The sequence below is a fragment of the Ursus americanus genome, chromosome 33 (genome assembly GCF_024610735.1).
Source record: "Ursus americanus isolate L20-20 chromosome 33, mUrsAme1.1.p, whole genome shotgun sequence".
Taxonomy (NCBI): Eukaryota; Metazoa; Chordata; class Mammalia; order Carnivora; family Ursidae; genus Ursus; species Ursus americanus.
The window spans coordinates 6,029,875-6,045,955 of record NC_142159.1 but is presented as its reverse complement, the minus strand read 5'-3'; the positions used below and the strand labels follow the sequence as shown (position 1 = coordinate 6,045,955).

General features: G+C 51.0%; 1 protein-coding gene across 2 annotated transcripts in view; it reads right to left on the bottom strand.

The window, feature by feature from the left end:
* The window catches only part of PHC2 (polyhomeotic homolog 2), a 109,958-nt gene that overhangs the window by 31,660 nt on the left and 62,217 nt on the right, over positions 1 to 16,081 (bottom strand). The window contains exons 4-7 of one of the 2 annotated variants that reach the window (XM_087858613.1): positions 15,915 to 15,992; positions 15,292 to 15,453; positions 13,306 to 13,392; positions 11,871 to 12,183 (exon numbers count right to left, since the gene is read on the bottom strand). In XM_087858613.1, the coding sequence (XP_087714739.1) occupies positions 11,871 to 12,183; positions 13,306 to 13,392; positions 15,292 to 15,453; positions 15,915 to 15,992 (640 nt within the window). Of the gene's footprint in view, positions 1 to 11,870; positions 12,184 to 13,305; positions 13,459 to 15,291; positions 15,454 to 15,914; positions 15,993 to 16,081 lie in introns of both variants that reach the window. The other variant, XM_087858612.1, reaches the window with a different exon arrangement.

Sequence of the window (16,081 nt, the reverse complement as noted above, 5' to 3'; positions counted from 1 at the left end):
ACCCAGAAAGTTCTTGTAGGGATGAAATGAGAAAAAACTGTGCGAATAAAATGAGAAAAAAAGTGACATATTGTACATAGCACAGTGCCTGGCAGTCATGCTCGATCATCTCTAGCTATAATTAAAGAGATGATTCCGATCTTGGTTTAGGCGCTCAGAGCGTGCTGGACTCACGCCTCCCACAGGAACGTGGATCACGGTGCACTATAATTGTTTCTTAGCTGCCTTCCCTTCAAGCTCATGAACCCCTTGTGGTCAGAAACTATCCTGGATCTCTTTATCCAGAACCTGGCCTAATGCCTGACATCAGATGGGTGCTAAAAAAATAAACTTCTTGTCCTGAACTGGAATTTGTTGCCACGTGCCGCTAGCCTTCTCTTCTCCCATTTTAACCAGGCCGACTCTTTGAGGTGAGGATTCTTATACTTTTTTAGGAATCCATTCAGTGTCTAGCTCATGCTGCCTTGTATATAGTAGGGGTTCAGAGATGCAGCTCAGAGATCGATTGTCCTTACTCCTCACCCTGCCTAGTGGCATCCAGGCCAGCTTAGCATGAGGGCGGCTCCCCTGAATCTGTCTGGCCTGACAGAGGCCCTCCACCAAGACTCCCACAAGCTGGGGAGCCACTGCGGAGCGGCTGTGCCTTGCAAACGCATAGGGTCACAGCAGGAAGCTCACAAATGGATTTTTACAACCAAAGCCTCGCAGCCAATAAGGTTAAAGGCAAATTTTGGATCTTGAGCTAACATTTTAAAAGAATCCTGTGATCCTGACAGGTTTTGAAAGCAAGCAGATTTCAAACGGAATTGGGGAGGGGGGCTTCCTTCTTAAATTTTGTCTATTTACACATGTTTCCAACTATCTCATCACAGCCCAGCACAGAGTTCCAAGCAGAAGGCTGATCGGAATGGAAAGGAAAGGAAAGAGGAGGTGTTAAGGGAAAACAACACGGTCCCGTGATTGACAGCTGTAGGCAGAGAGAGGGCGGAGCGTTTTTAAAGAAATGCGCTGGGTGTGAGGTGCCGGTGGATCACCCAAATGGAAATTGCTAGTAGGCATCTGGCGATTATAAATCGCCCCTGCCTCCAACTTAAGCCTTGTCTCCCAATCCACATTAAATAGCTCAAAACTTAATCAGGCAAAGACTGTTAATGAGGCAAACTAGACAATCAGGACTTTTTGAGAGGACTGTGGATAAGGCACCGGGAGATCCCGCAGACGTCACGCAGTGCCCCGTTAGGTGCCTTCTGAGAAGTCAAGCAAACCTCTCTGTCTCTCAGTACAAAGTCATGAAGTCCTGCCCCGGCAACCGTGGCTGCAGGGACTGCCCATGTGAGGTGAGCGCAGGCACGGGTGCGGGGCAGGGGGCTGAGGACCCTCGGCCTGCCCCACCACTCCCGGGCTGTGTGGCTAGAGGCGGTCCTGCTCCTTCTCAGGGATTCAGAGTTTCGTCTGCGACAGGAGGTTTGGGTGAGATGAGCACAGGAGTCTCTCCCAGCTCTCATCTGATGGGAGTGGCTAGCATAGAAAAGTAGGTTAAAATTCAGGATGTATAAGGTGGTGAAAAGAAGGTGAGAGAGGAAGAGGGTTCTAAATCTCCAGCGCGAAGAGTCCAGTTAGGGACAGTACACGTTTGCTTGCCAAGAATGGGAAAGCAACTGCTGGCCCTGCTCTCCCAGAGCGTCCCCGTCTATCCCACTACCCCACTCTCTCCCCTCTGTGCTGCTTGTGGAAAACCAGAGGCGTTGTTCCGGAACAGATGATGCCAGTGTATGCCATGCTGGAAAGAAGGCTCCTGAAGCCTTAGATAAGTTCACAGATCAAAGACTCAAGGTAGTTTGGGGGGGAGTGTACATCCGTAACCTTTTGAGGTTAATAAAAAGCAAAGACCATGATTTAACTCTGGCATTATCCTGGGTCAAAAGTCCTTTTATTCAAAGTATTGCACTAACTTTCTAATTGGTCTTTCTGATTCTGGTTTCTTCTCTCTATAATCCATCTTACCGATTGCAAATTAATCTTTCTTTTGCAAGTTAATCTTCCTAGTGCACAGATCTGACCCCCGATAAAAAGCCATCAGGGATCCTCCTTTGTCTGTTGTCTAAAGCCCCTGGCATTCAAGATCTCTTTACAACCTTTTAATTTTTATTATTTCTTTGATCCAGGCAATCTACTCCTCACTGTCCCCCCTACAGAGTTCATGCCTTGTCTCATCCTGCCCCGAGTAGCACACAAATCAAATCCTTTCCCTGCTCTTCCAGCCAAGGAGACTCTTCCCTTTGAGCTACACCAAGGTCTCTCTGCTTCGCGGCGCCCTCAGAGATGCCGCGTGTCCAGTGGTCAAGTGTAAGCTCTAGAGTCAAAGTGCTTGGATTTGAATCTTAGCTCGGCCACTTACCAGCGGTGCGATGCTGGGCAGGTTACTTGACCTCTCTGTACCCGTGTCATCAGATACCTATGTCATAGTTATTTCAGTAAAAGACTTATCTCCTTTAACAGGCAGAATTTATGGGATTCATTTATTTCATCCAAAGAACCTTGAATTTAGTGGATGCTCAATCAGTATTGGGGAATGAATGAATGAATGAATGAGTGAATGAATGACAACATGGTGGGACTCCAGCTTGTTTATCCCACAAAATCCTTCCTCTTTAGAGCCAGAACACAGATGAGAAGGATATAAGCCCACAGATCATTTTGGTTTACCCAGCATTCTGGTTTGTCGAAGACCCTCCTCCTGTCCCACCCCTGCTCTCTACCTTCCTGCATTCACTGTCAACCCACCCCAACTGCTCTACTCGCTGTGCACAAAACGTCATATCCCACCGTGCCTGTTTGGCTTCGATTTCGGTGCTTCCATTTTCTGGAATGCCCTCCTTCTGCTTCAGCGATCCAAGGCTTAAGCTTCTTTGGCTCAGGCTCAGCTCCTGTTGTCGCCTTCTTTGCCTTAACTCTCAATTACAGGTTTTCCTGAAGGATTCCTGAAGGTTTCTGTTTGTTTGATTCATTTATGACTTAACGTGTGCTATCTTGTATACATATTTCACTGATTCTTAAAAATTGAATCTTACTCCCCCCATCCCCGCGTTTTAACATAACATCCTCTGAACTGGGATGCATATCGCACTTGGTGTCAGTTCAACCAGTGGTGCTTTTCCTCCCTAGAATTTAATAAAATAATGGTGCAGCTCACAATCAGTGGTATTCTAGATGAAATCAAACGGGAATACTTTTATTCTAGTGTGTGTTTCCTATCTTTCTAACTATCCTTTTTCAGTCAAAGGCATGTTCTATGTTTCTTTTTAATTTTTCCTTAATTTAAAAGATATGCTTTGGGATGCTTGGGTGGCTCAGATGGTTAAGCGTCTGCCTGTGGCTCAGGTCATGATCCCGGGGTCCTGGGATCAAGCCCCACATCGGGCTCCCTGCTCGGCAGGGAGCCTGCTTCTCCCTTTCCTTCTACTGCTCTCCCTGCTTGTGCTATCTTGCTCTCTCTGTCAAATAAATAATAAAAGTAAAATCTTAAAAAAAAAAAGATATGCTTCAATGTAGCTGGAAGGTTTTTATGTCTCTTTCACCTTCCGCATTGTCCAGCGTGATACTACTTTGCATGTTTGCAGATGCTTAGTAAATGTCCGCTGCGATCATGGTAGGATCGACGAATGCTTCTCCCTCTGCCATACCCTCCAGCTCAGTCTGGGGTAGTAAAGGGCATGTCTGATTGCAGCCATGATACCGGACCAGGCCATGCGCCTCTTCCCCACAGGTAGGACGGGGCATATCAGTTGATGAAATGTTAATGCACAGAAATCTCTTTTTTCTTTTTCTTAATTTTTTCTAATGCCCAGGAGCTTCATTTCCCCCCCTGCACCCACTTTGGCTCCCCCATCCTCTCCTGCTGTAGAGTCCACTGCTCCTGAGGAACAGAGGATTGCTTCCATGGGACCTCGGCCACAACTCTGGAAGACCCCATCAGCCCTTTCTGTTATGGAGAAGGGGAGGGGCAGGCCCAGGACGTCCACAAATTAGAGCCCAGCAAGAAAGAGAGACTCTAGGCAATGCTTCTCTTCCTGTCTGGTGCTCTAACCTTGAACGGCCTCCTTAGAATTTCAAGAAGCCAATTCACTGCTCCCAAACCAGTCGGTTGTTAGCAACAAGAGGATTAAGGTCCCCCAGGCAGGAGGGATTACTGGCACACCCCCTTCACTGCATCCACTGTCAGAATTTATCAATAATTAATCTCTATTGATCTCAAGGCTTCAAGGATGCAGGAAACAGCTCACAGCCCCAGACATGCTGAGACTCTCCAGCATCTCTCTCACGGGTCCAGCCTGGCTTGTATGGTTATTTTTCTAGACTCTGCTATCATGGACTAGAGTTACTGGGGTTACCTGGTCTCCGGCTGAGGGGGGGAAGTCTCTGGCATAATGCTTTACTGCCCACTACTCTTCAAGGTTTTTAGAAAGTGAAGAGATACTTTGAACCATTCATTCACTCGACAAACATTAGTAAGCACCCACAGTAAACCAAGCACTATGTTTGGTGCTGGCTGAACCAGGGTCCCTAAAGAGATTCGAGTCTAGTAAAAGAGACACTGACTCTTGGCCTATCTTGGTAAATGTTGCAATAGGGGATAAGCACCGAATATCGAGAACACAGAGAAGGGGACTCAGCTTGAGGAGAACAGAGAAGGCTTCCCAGAGAAGCGTTTAACATGACGCAGAGTCAGGAGGAGGAGAGAAGGAGACGTAAAATGCCACGGTGCGTTCCGAAAGCTACAGGGCCTCCTGTACAGCCGAACCCAGACTGACTGTAGCACAGTAGCCGGACGAGGAGGCCGGTTCAGGATGGGTCTAAATTACGCTAGCATCCACAAGAGGCGGCTCATCTCTGAAGAGGTCTCATGGGATCAGGCCTTGCGAGTGACTGACACATACACACAAATAGACAGGGAAACTCCTTTTAGAAAAACCGAAAGCAACAGCCACACGAATTTTCCATGACGCAGTTCCTCTGTGCTGAGGGCTAAGGGTTTGAGGGGGAAGTGGAGCTCAGGGAAGTTTCCCTGCAAGAAGATGCTAGGTTGTAACAACAGGCTGGCCTACTGCAAGGGCACGCCATGGTGGTCTGTCCATGCCTTCATGCCCTTCGGCCCGCGCTGCAGCCATCTGGCAAAACTAGCAAATATCCTCTGTGAGCAGAATTCCTTATAAGGCAGCTTGGAGCCTTAGAAAAGAAACTGGCTTCTGCATCTCTGCCCCCAGCCCACCTTGGCAGGGAGATGGCGGTACAGCGTAAGCGGCCAGAGGCATGGGTTTTGGAGCCAGATCTGGGTTTGGAGCCTCGTTCCGCCACCTATAGACGGTGCAACCTTAGACAAATTGCTTACCCTCCCTGAATCTTGATTTCCTGTTCTAGACATGGCAACACGCACCCCATAGAGTAGCTGTTAGCATCACATGGAATATTGCGGTTAAATCACGAGAAGGTTCACTGCCTCTGCTCATACCTAGGAGATGCTCATCCTAGGAAGCTACTCTTAGAATACTACCAGCTATTTGCATGTTGCTTTGAACTTCTCAGAGCATTTTTGTAATTTCAGTCTCATTTATGCATAACAATACGCCGATGAGGCAAGCGGGCAGTGCTCCCATTTTACAAGCAAGAGCTGAGAGTAGTTTCCAATTGACTGCTAGAATGCGGCGTGCTAAGGGAAAATCGACTTCACTTGACAGATGAGACAGAGTGCCTTGCACACCACACACACTCAAAAAACGCTGATGGGCAAGTGAATAATAGAAGCCAGTAAGCACAAAGTAAAATGGCAAGCCTTGGAATATGAGTTGGAGGCTGTTCAGACCTTTGCAGGGAATCTTGCAGGGAGGGCCAATGAGAAGTAAGTGTTTTGCCAGAAGGCAGGAAGGTAAAAGGTATGCGATGTATCAAGTAAGTCAGAAAGGGGTAGGAGTGGGGGGAGAGGAGGCAGAAGATCTGTCCCAGAAAGCCATGAGCAATTCCAGTGGTTTCGTGGGCAATTTGGGGAGGGCCTTGCAGGCCCCGCACGGAGTCAGAGTCAGTGTTATCAGGAGTCACCAACACGCTATTTATTGAGTCCCTCCTACAGGCTGGGCATCGTAGCTGATAAAGGAGGAAATAAAAACACAGTGAAGGTTTCTAAACAAGAAAGAAATAACAGTCTCTGAGGAAGATGATTCTAGCAGCTGTGAGTGGGAATTCCTGGCCATCGGTTAAGCCTCTTACAGTCAGCAGGCCTGGAGGAAGGCAGGGAGCCAACACAGGAAGCATCCTCAGAGCCTGGCGATGAGCTGGGTGGTGATGGAAGGTGGGACTAAGGAGGGAAAGGGAGCTGGTAGCTGTCGCGAGCCTACTCTGTGCTGGTCACCTCCGCAGGCCACCGCACTCGTCTTTACAGCCTGTGGAAGTCAATCATCTTAGTTTTATAGGTGAGGAAATTGAGGTTTACAGAGATTAAGTAACTTGATGATGGTCATAAAACTAGTAAGTAGGAAAGCTGGGGTCTGAAACCAGATCTAACTCTGAAGCCCATGCTTTTCCCATTATAACACTCTGCCTCTGCGGTAAAGGAAAATGAAGTCAACATAACCCCGAGATTGAGAGCCTGGGGTAAAAGGGTAGCTCACGACTGTGGGCTGTGGCCAGGAAACTGGGAACGGGGATTCTTCCATGGAGGAATACATTCAGGTTTTTATTTCTATTTTGTTTATGAATTCTGTAAATTTTAAAAATGCGTACACGGGGGCGCCTGGGTGGCTCACTCAGTGAAGCGTCTGCCTTCAGCTCAGGTCGTGGTCTCAGGGTCCTGGGATCCAGCCCCACGTTGGGCTCCCTGCTCAGTGGGGAGCCTGCTTCTCCCTCTCCCTCTGACCTTCCCTCCAGCTCGTGTTCTCGCTGGCTCTCTTTCTCAAATGAATAAATAAAAAATCTTTAAAGAAATGTGTATGCGGGTGGGGTGGTATCCAAGGGGGATAACCTGTAGACAGGAAATCTATAGGGAAGGGGAATGAAGACAGGGATGGATGCATATTGACAAGTCATCTGCAGACAGGTGATACGTGTCCGAAATGTCAGAACAGATAAGCTCCTTTGGGGGGTAAGTGTTGGAGTAAAAGGCCAGGAGGACAGGACTGAGTCTTTTGGGAGTCCCACAGCCAATGGCAGAGGGGCAAGGGGAAAGGAGGGAGGAGTAGGTCCCACCTACACGCACAGATGGTCACATGCACACATGGCCATTCTGGGCGTAGGTGCTTCCCCGTGCCAGCTGAGATCATCCTCCTTCTGTTCTGTTCTTGAAACTTACTCATTTTTCAGGCACAACTCAGATTTCCACAACCCCAATTAGAATGTAAACTCTTGTTCATCTCTGTTACTCCCATATGGTTAGCGTTATGTTTGGCACATAATAGGTGCTAAATGAGTATTTACTGAGCTGAACTAAACTATTAAAGAGACAGAGAAAAACTATTTGGGGATGACAGTTAATTAGTCTTTCCGAGCCATATCTTCTTCATTTGGGGGAATGGAATAATCATCGCTGGGATTAAATGAGGTCTGCAGGTAAGATATGTGGGTAGTTAGTGCAGTGCCTGGGACAGGGTTGTTTATTAACTGGTAATTATTATTATTAGCTGGCAATGACCCATGGAGGTAATAGAATAGGAGCTATGATGAAGGATTTCAGGAAAGAAGGCTCAACAGTTCCAAGTCCCTTTGTGTATCCCAGTTGTACCCTCTTCCTCTGTCTCCGTCATACACGCACACGCACACACACACACACCCATGATATGTTAAGCAAAATATAAAACTCCTCCACTGATATCTTCTAGACCTTTCCCCCGATATGAAGAGGAACTTCTTTGTAATCTAAATTTGATAGTGGAAATGACCTTCATGACTGGTTGCACGATTTTAACATCAAAATTGTTGGGAATTTTGACTCCAGTGAGATAACGAGCCCCCTTGTCTGTTCTGTTTTTATTGGATTCTCTAAGTAAAAGTGTCTATCTCACAGCTTGGAAGCTGCTCTGGGAGAGAAATGCCGTCCCGGAGAGTCCTAGAGTCAGCAAGCACCACATCGTGGGGCCTATCACAGACCGAAATCACTGTTCCCGGACACAAACCCCTCTCTGTGATAAAACAAAGCTGCTATTTTTTTTTGGGCAGGCAGGCCTTCCCAGCAGAGAGTTTTCTCTCCTCTGATGAGACCTGAGGAGGGATGAGGAGACAGAACAAAGACCCGGCATCTGGAGCACAATTGTGTGGAAAGGGCCTAGAATTTTCAGTGACCTGACAATTTCCTTTTTTCACAGCAGCACCCTCCTGGTCAGCGGTTTGCTCCTCACCTTTGGGCCTGAGTGTGTGCAGCCAAGGCCCTGAGTTTACCCCCTAGAATGAGGACTCCAAGAACCAAGACTCTTGTGGGGAGCTGTGGCCCAGCTACCTTAGGACTCAGTTTCCCTGGAGGCCGGGCCCATGGGACCTTGCTGCCTGCCCCTCTTGTTCCCTCCCTGGCTCTGTCCTCAAATTTCCGAGAAGCCCAACCTCTTCGGCTCTGCTCTCTGCCCCTTACTCCCCTCCCCCACCTACCAACCCACCCCTTTTCAGGGCATAAGGGACCTTTTCTATTTGCAGATCCTAAAGAAGCTGGTTGCCAAGGTGACAGGAGCAGGAACAGCAGGGAGCTCGCCATGGGGGAGGGGCTTTGCCCCCAAACAGCTGTCAGTGGGAGAAGTCCCAGCTGGGACTACAACATTTGCCTGTTCTGGGAGGACATGGCCCCCAGGGGGACACATTCCTCTCCACTATGATCCCCCACTGCCCCCCACCGCAGGTCTCTACTGGTTACCCTCCCTGGGGGCAACCAGCCAGCCAGCTCGAAAATGCTCCAATAACCAACAAAACCCACCGCCCCCCTTCTCTCTCTCTCTCTCTCTCTCTCTCTCTCTCTCACACACACACACACACACACACACACACACACACACACACACACTCTCCCATGCGCATGCCCACATGCTCTGATCCCTCCGTTCATTCGTTCATTCGCAGTGGGTTGGCTGGGCAGGAGGCCAGAAGTTACCTCTGCCTGAGGACCCGGGAGCCCAGCCCAGGTGCTTCTCCAGGCAGCCCCCACCAGGGCATAAGGATTATGTTTGTCTTTTTTTGTTCCAGAGGCCCTGAGCGGACCTGCAGCATCCTAAGCCTCTCCACTGCCTTCCATCTGGGAGGTAGGGGTGGGGGAGTGGAACCCGTGGCTTACAGAGAGGAAGGGGTAGAAGAAGAAGCGAGGAAGACTGGGAGGGGAGGTAGGAGGCAGGAGGCACGCAAAGCGCACTGATTTGTGTGACCTGGATGTAGCTCCCAGCTGCTGCACAGAAAGTTCTGTGGAGCCACCGGTCTCTGTTTCGCCTATACCCACGCCTTGCTAGTCCCAGGCCGTGCCTGTACGGCACTGGTGTTCACCTTTATAGGATTCAAGGGAAGAGAGCCCTCCACTAGATTCCATAAAATGCAGAACTTCGAGCCATCAGGCTCTTTGACTTTTGGGTCGCGAACAGGAAAGGCCTAGGAAAGACCCAAACTACTGTAAGAAACGAGAGAGGCAAATACAGCTTAGTGACTAAGAACACAGAATCTGACTCAGCCAGACAAGAACTGGCTCCCAGTTCTGCCACTTTCGACTCATGTGACCTTGAGCGACATATGTAGTAAGTTCCTGGGTAACCTCTCTGAGCTTTCATCTTCTCCTCTGCAAAATGGATAAACACACCTACCTTACAGGGTTCTTTCGAAGGTTAGAAGGGGTGGTGTGCATAACAAGGCCAAGCATATGATCTGGTTTACAGCAGATGTTTTATCAGCCCCCAGTTTTCTCGAGACCCCAGGGTTGCCTGGCACGCTTAGGAAGAACTCGAGAATTGGTCTTTCTTTTGAAGGGTCCTTAGAATCTGGGGGGGCTGGCTTAGATCTGGGGAGGGGCTACATTTCGGCTTGGATGGGAATGGTTCTCAGGAAGTCAGGTTTGTAGGGTTTGTAGCTTGAATGAGAAGGTAGAAGTGCTAATTTGGGGTCTCACTCTCGTCAAGCTGGTGTCAACTCATTGTAAGATCCTCAGCCTTGACCCTTTGAGCCTAATTTCTTTCTCCAGGAGAAGAGGCTGGACTAATCTCTGAAGAAAGCAATCTCAGACAGTGAGAAACATCTGGAACCACAGGGCGGTGGGGCCTCTGTAAGGAGCTGCCTTCCCCAGCTCGGCAGTGACCCTTTGTCCCTGAAACCTCCAGAAGGTAAATAAAGGGCTGTGGTGCAGATTCTTCCTTGCTCAGGACCATGACACTTGACTTGTGCTTTCCCCTGTCTTGAATATCTTCCCCTACTTTGTCTGGTGGGCAAACTACTCATGCTTTGAGACTCAGGTGCCATTTCCTCTGAGGGACAGTATCTTCGACCCATCCTCCTGGCACTGAGTTGGCCGCCTGTGCCCACACTTACCTTGGACTTACTCCTATAATAAAATTTGTGAAATTGAATGGATTTGCTTATATATCTGGCTTCCTCCTTTTGACTGTACCCTCCTTTAGGTAAAGAATTGTGTTTTGGCCCTCTTGGTTAATCTAGTAACCAGCATACACAAGCTCTCAAGAAAAAAAAAATGCAGGTTAGATTGGATGGTAAAATGGTCTGGATGAGGACAGAGGGTCAGTGATGGTCTCAGGGATGTGACCAGGGTGATTCTCTCTCTAATGCAAAGCCATGTGGTCTATTGCTATATTTACTTCCGTGGTCTTATTCCCGAGACTAGCTGGCTTCTAAGGCTTTTTTTTTTAAGATTCAATTTTGTTTTTATTTTATTTTTTAAAATATTTATTTATTTGATAGAGAGAGTGCACAAGCAGGGGGAGCAGCAGAGGGAGAGGGAGAAGCAGACTCTTCACTGAGTGGGAGCCCAATGTGGGACTCCATCCCAGGACCCTGGGATCAGGACCTGAGCCAAAGGCAGACGCTTAACCGACGGAGCCACCCAGGAGCTCCTTCTAAGGCTTTTCTAAGGAAAGACTGCCTACGACGGGCAGCGCCGGGACAAGGCTTGCAGGCAGGGAAAGAGGTCCAGCCTCAGGGAATGCTGACTCAGCCCCCTCACAGAATCTGCCTCACAAGTAATCTGGTTATTATTACTATTTTTTAATCTGCTAGATTTTTTCCTCGAGCGTCACTCATTGGCAAGCCTTTTCGGCTCCCCTCGCCAGAGCTCGATAGCGCCCCTGTGCGCCTGCAGCGCCCAGAGCTCAGGACGCGAGTGTCACGCTGTCTGCACTGCACTTGTCTGTCTCCCAGACGGTGCCCTTCCTGGACGGCACAGTCCGCGTCTCACTTATCTCCGCGCATCCAGAACTGGCAACACAGCCGGCATATACTAGTCAACAAATGTCTGTTGAGTGATGAGAAACATGAGCTTCCCACTTCCTCATGTCCCTGTGTGGTTGTCGTGTGCGCCTGGCTCGTCCCTATCTTTTGTGCTGGGCATGTCAAAATCGCCCAACTGCCAACCTCCGCTCTCTCAAGGCTGGGAGCTGTGACTGCGTACTCCAAGATTCACCCTCGTGCCCATCGCGAAGGGCTCATTTATGCCAAATGGCTTCGTCGTCTAAAGCTAGGTGGAGGTATGGCACAGAACCAGGAGCGGATGAACCCTCCAGACTGGAAGAGGGAAGAGGGGTGCAGGGCTGGTATCTTAGCATGTCTATGGGAGAAAGGAAAGCTTGAAAGTTTCCCCCTCCCCTAGAGTCCTCCTGAGTTTTCTGGGATAGAACCCTTGTCCCTGGAGCCCTTACCTGGTGTGACGAGGGGGTGGGTGGCCACAGCGGGCGCCATCCGGCTGAGCCCAGCCCGGCCCTCCATGCTCCCCGGCACGCCGCTGCTACCGTCTCCTTTCTTGAGTGGCTCCACCACGCTGTCAGTTATGCCAGGCTTGGCACCTGCGGGGGAACCCTGAGCGGTGTTTCTGCCCTGTGATGGGGTAGGCAGAGGCTGGCTACCGCCTGGCGTGGGTTTCAAGGCCAAGCTGGGCAGGACAGGCTGGGTGGGGGTAGGGCCCGAGGCTGCTGCAGTTGGTGGCTGCTGTGTTCGGAGGGTCAAGTTCTGTACCTGGAAAAGAGGGGTCTATAGGAGTCCCGAGAATGCGGGTAGGAGCAATGGCAACACGCAGCTAAGATAGGGAAGGAGTTAGGGATGGACCTAGGATAGCTAAACAGGATAGCAGGTTGTAAAATCAGAGAGAAAAGAGAGAACATGAGTTAGGGGCTGAAAGAGGAACCAGGAGCAGGTAGAGTTTCTAAAGGGGACAAGAAAGAGTGCTAGTGATTGGATCCGTCAGCAGAAGAAATTGAATTCTGAGAAGGGATGACCGCCCAGGCTGGGGCGGGCTCTCTTTCCCTTCTGTGACCTCCTCTCCTCCCCCGATCTATCAGGATGGGATGCATTCCATTTAGAAAGAATTCCCAGCTACAGTGGGGGCATGGGACTTCCCACACTCAAAAAGGCCAGGGCAAAAGTGAAAGTTAATTGACCAGCGCAGCCACCAGGCAAAGGATCATCTTGTCCTCAGAACGAGGTTTACACCAGGATCGGCGTGCTTACTCAACCTGGCCCCTGGTGCCCTCTGCTGGACGCTCGGAGGCTGTGCCAGATTCGCTTCTGACCAGTCTGATTCTCAGGCTCCCAAGTGCTCTCCCGTTCTGCAGCTGGGGTGAGGCGGGGGGGGGGGGGGGGGGGGGGGGTGTCGCCCCGCTGCCCATAGAATCCTTACAGCCACAGCAGTATCTGTGTGCTCCCAGAGGAGGGTGGGGACCCAGGACTTATCTTTGCTCCCTCTTCCATGCCATTTTTCCTGAACTAGAGGTGCTAGGGTGTGTAACCAGAGTGGGATTTTCCACTTGAAAAGCAACACAGAAGTTATACTGGGAAAAAGCTAGTAATGACCACCCATTATTGGCAACTGTGTTTGCCTCAGCCTGCTGCTCTCTGACTCCTGATCTGTGTTTGAAGGAATGGAACAGAGTCAAGAGTGGCTGAGGTCTTGTCAACGGGGAATTAATCAAGGAGTCAGTCTGGGAGCATCGGGATGTCCTGTCTCCCCCCGGCTTTCCTGGAAGATCCCAACCTTTCCAAAGAGTCAAAGCGCCTCCAGGCCTGTGCCCATACCCAATATCAGTACCCCTCTACGGAGGTGCCCACCCCCCTGCCCTCCCAGCAGCATGGAATCCTCACCTGGGCGGGGGTGGGGGGCCGGGCGGGGGAGCCAGTGCCGAGCTCAGGCTGCACAGTAGCGACGGTGGCCGTGGGCGTGAAGATGAGCTGAGGGGACAAAGGAACAGTGCCGCCTAGGCTCCTAGCTACCTGCACCAGGTTACCTGGCTGGGCCTGGAATCACAGGAAACGAGGCGCCTTTTACCTGCCCAATGTGGGCTCAGTCACAGGACAGGAAGTTCAGCCAAGGAGCAGATATGGGGAAAGAGGGAGGCAAGAGAGGGAAAGAGGCCAAGGGGACCACCTGAGAGTTTCAAGAGGCTTGAGATCAGTGTCCTGATCCAGGCTGGGTAGTGGAGGGGATGGTGGAGGAGAACCCATCTGGGGATGTACGTTGGGTTTACTTTGGAAGGCTCTGTGAGGAGCTCATCCTAGAGGGGCCAACATTCCCGGGACCTCCTGAAGTCATTCTCTCCGTAGCACCCCGGGGAGCAGGGACCTTGGGTTCAGACAGATGCCCTAGGACCCCTTCCAGGTCTAACCCACGTCTGACTCCAAGTCTGGGCCAGAACAGGACTCCCCTGCACAAGGGATCAAATTAGATGTATTCTTTTCTCGGTTTTTAGTCAAATTTAGATCCGGGCGGGGGGGCGGGTGCAGAGACAATGGTGGCAGAAGAACCAAGGTGCCCAGAGCCGTATTCGTGCCTGCATCTCCTTCAGTGGCTGCGGGCTACATGATGGTCTCTGCATGGTACCTCCAACCCCACGAGCCTTGTTTGGTGCCCCTGTGGACGTGCTGCGATCGCATAGGCTGCTTTCAGCAAACTCTGAGGTGCGCCTATGTCTACTCATCTGTGAATGTATGCCCTGCATTGGGGAGGGAGGCAGACAGGCTTAAGGACTCCAGCTGCGGGGCGGGCGCTGAGTAGGACAAGGGAATGAGTAAACTGAAGACAAAGGCAAGTTTGGGCAGGGTCGCATTGAGGCTGTCCTGTTCCCTAGAGAAGTGAAAGTCTATTCCATACTATGTGTCCCAGAGGCTAGTCCCTGGGAATGGAACGCCACGAACAACGAACTCAGAGTCAAGAAAGGAAGTGCTGGAGCAAGACCAGAAAAGCTCCAAGTGTCAAGTTCTGGCCCCAGAAGCAAAGGGAGGGTAGGACTGTATTGTCTTCAGGATAGCATGTCAAGGAGCCGGAGAGAGAAGTCTTCAGGATGGGAGACACGAGATCAGACTCAGTGATCTGAGCCCGATAGACAGCTAGAGGTTATTGCCTCCTGGGGAGTATGCCGCTGTTTTTCCTGGAAATTCTTCTAAATCTTAGGAACCCAGACCTTAGGACCTTTGCATCCCTCAGGGGCAGGTGTAGAGGAGAGATGCTAGGTATGCAGTCCAGGGCTGATCCCATCCTGAGCGCATCTGGCACATTCAAATAAGATGAATAAACAGGTGATAGAGTGACCCTGATTTGGAGGGGGCCCAGCTGGGAGAGCAGCAGCATCTCCTGAAGCAGAGGCCACCTTCACCGCCTGGGTTGGAATTTTCCTTTGGCCCGTGAGCTAGTGGTGCTCGGTCCCTCTAAGGACTGCCACAGGGTTAAGACCCCATTTCTGTAGAGTACCTGGATGTCTGTGTGTTTGCTTAAGTATCTGAGTATACGGACCATCTGGGCATGGGCCCCTGCATTTTCTACCCTAATTAATGCAGGGGAGTGACTTCTGGGAAGAAGAGGACAATTAGGGAAGGAAAGGAGGCATCATCGGCAACCTTCTCCATTTCAGCCGGGAACCCCACCTGTCCTTGACTCATGAAGCCTGTACCCAAGCTCCCATTCAGCCTTCCAGGCGCCCTCTTGTTGATTCCACCCCTTACCTCTTGCCGCCTGTCCCTGGTGCTCCTTCCCCCCACTTCTCTAATCCCTACCCTCTCTAACCTCCCAGGCCCCGACTTGTCTGCCTCTGTCCTCCCAGCCCACCTGAGCCGTGGCCCAGGCTGGGTACTCACCATCTGTGCCCTTAGATACATCTGTGCCTGGCTTGCAGTCAGGGCCGGAGAAGATGTGTTCCCCAAGAGCACAGCCTGCTGGGCGATGCCTGAGGCTGTGGCCGAGTTGACGCTCTGCGCACGGTTGATGAGCTGGGCTGCTGGGGAGGCTGCCAGGTTGATCTGGTGAGAGACACGTGCAGGAGGAAGAAGGAGGTTCTGTTGGTGAACTCTGTGCCCCCCTCATCCATTTCTTTCTCTTCCCCGTCTCTGTTCCTTGGTGGAGTCAGCCTTCTTTAGGACTATCCCTGGTCCTTGGGCCTTGGAGCGCCCCCCAGCCACACGGCCCCATGTCTGGCCTACGTGCGGAACTGTGGGGAGGGTCCAATGCGGGAGAGAACTGAACTCTGAACGGAGAGCCTGGACGTTGGCGTGAAGGATGACAGGGAGTTACTGAAGTAAGGGTTCCAAAGAGGCACATGTTGCTTGTTTTTTTTCCTGGCAAGAGTGATTGATTCCAGCCATGATTCTATGTAGCTAAGGATTTACCACCTGGGTCTGGGCGCCCGCGAGCATCTGGGGCAAGGAGGGAGGAGCTGGTCCCAGCACGGTGGGCTCTGCCTGCTGCCCCCCGGCCTACTCACCGAGGATGCCTGCGCCGGGGCCTGTGCAGACACACTGCTGCCCGAAGTGCTCCCTTGTCTGTTGGCCACCAGGCTTGCCTAGAAAGAACAATTCCTGTCACGAGGGTCCCAGGTTTCCCCCAGTCATTCCCCAAGCTCTCAGAGGAAGCACTATAGGACGGTGGTTA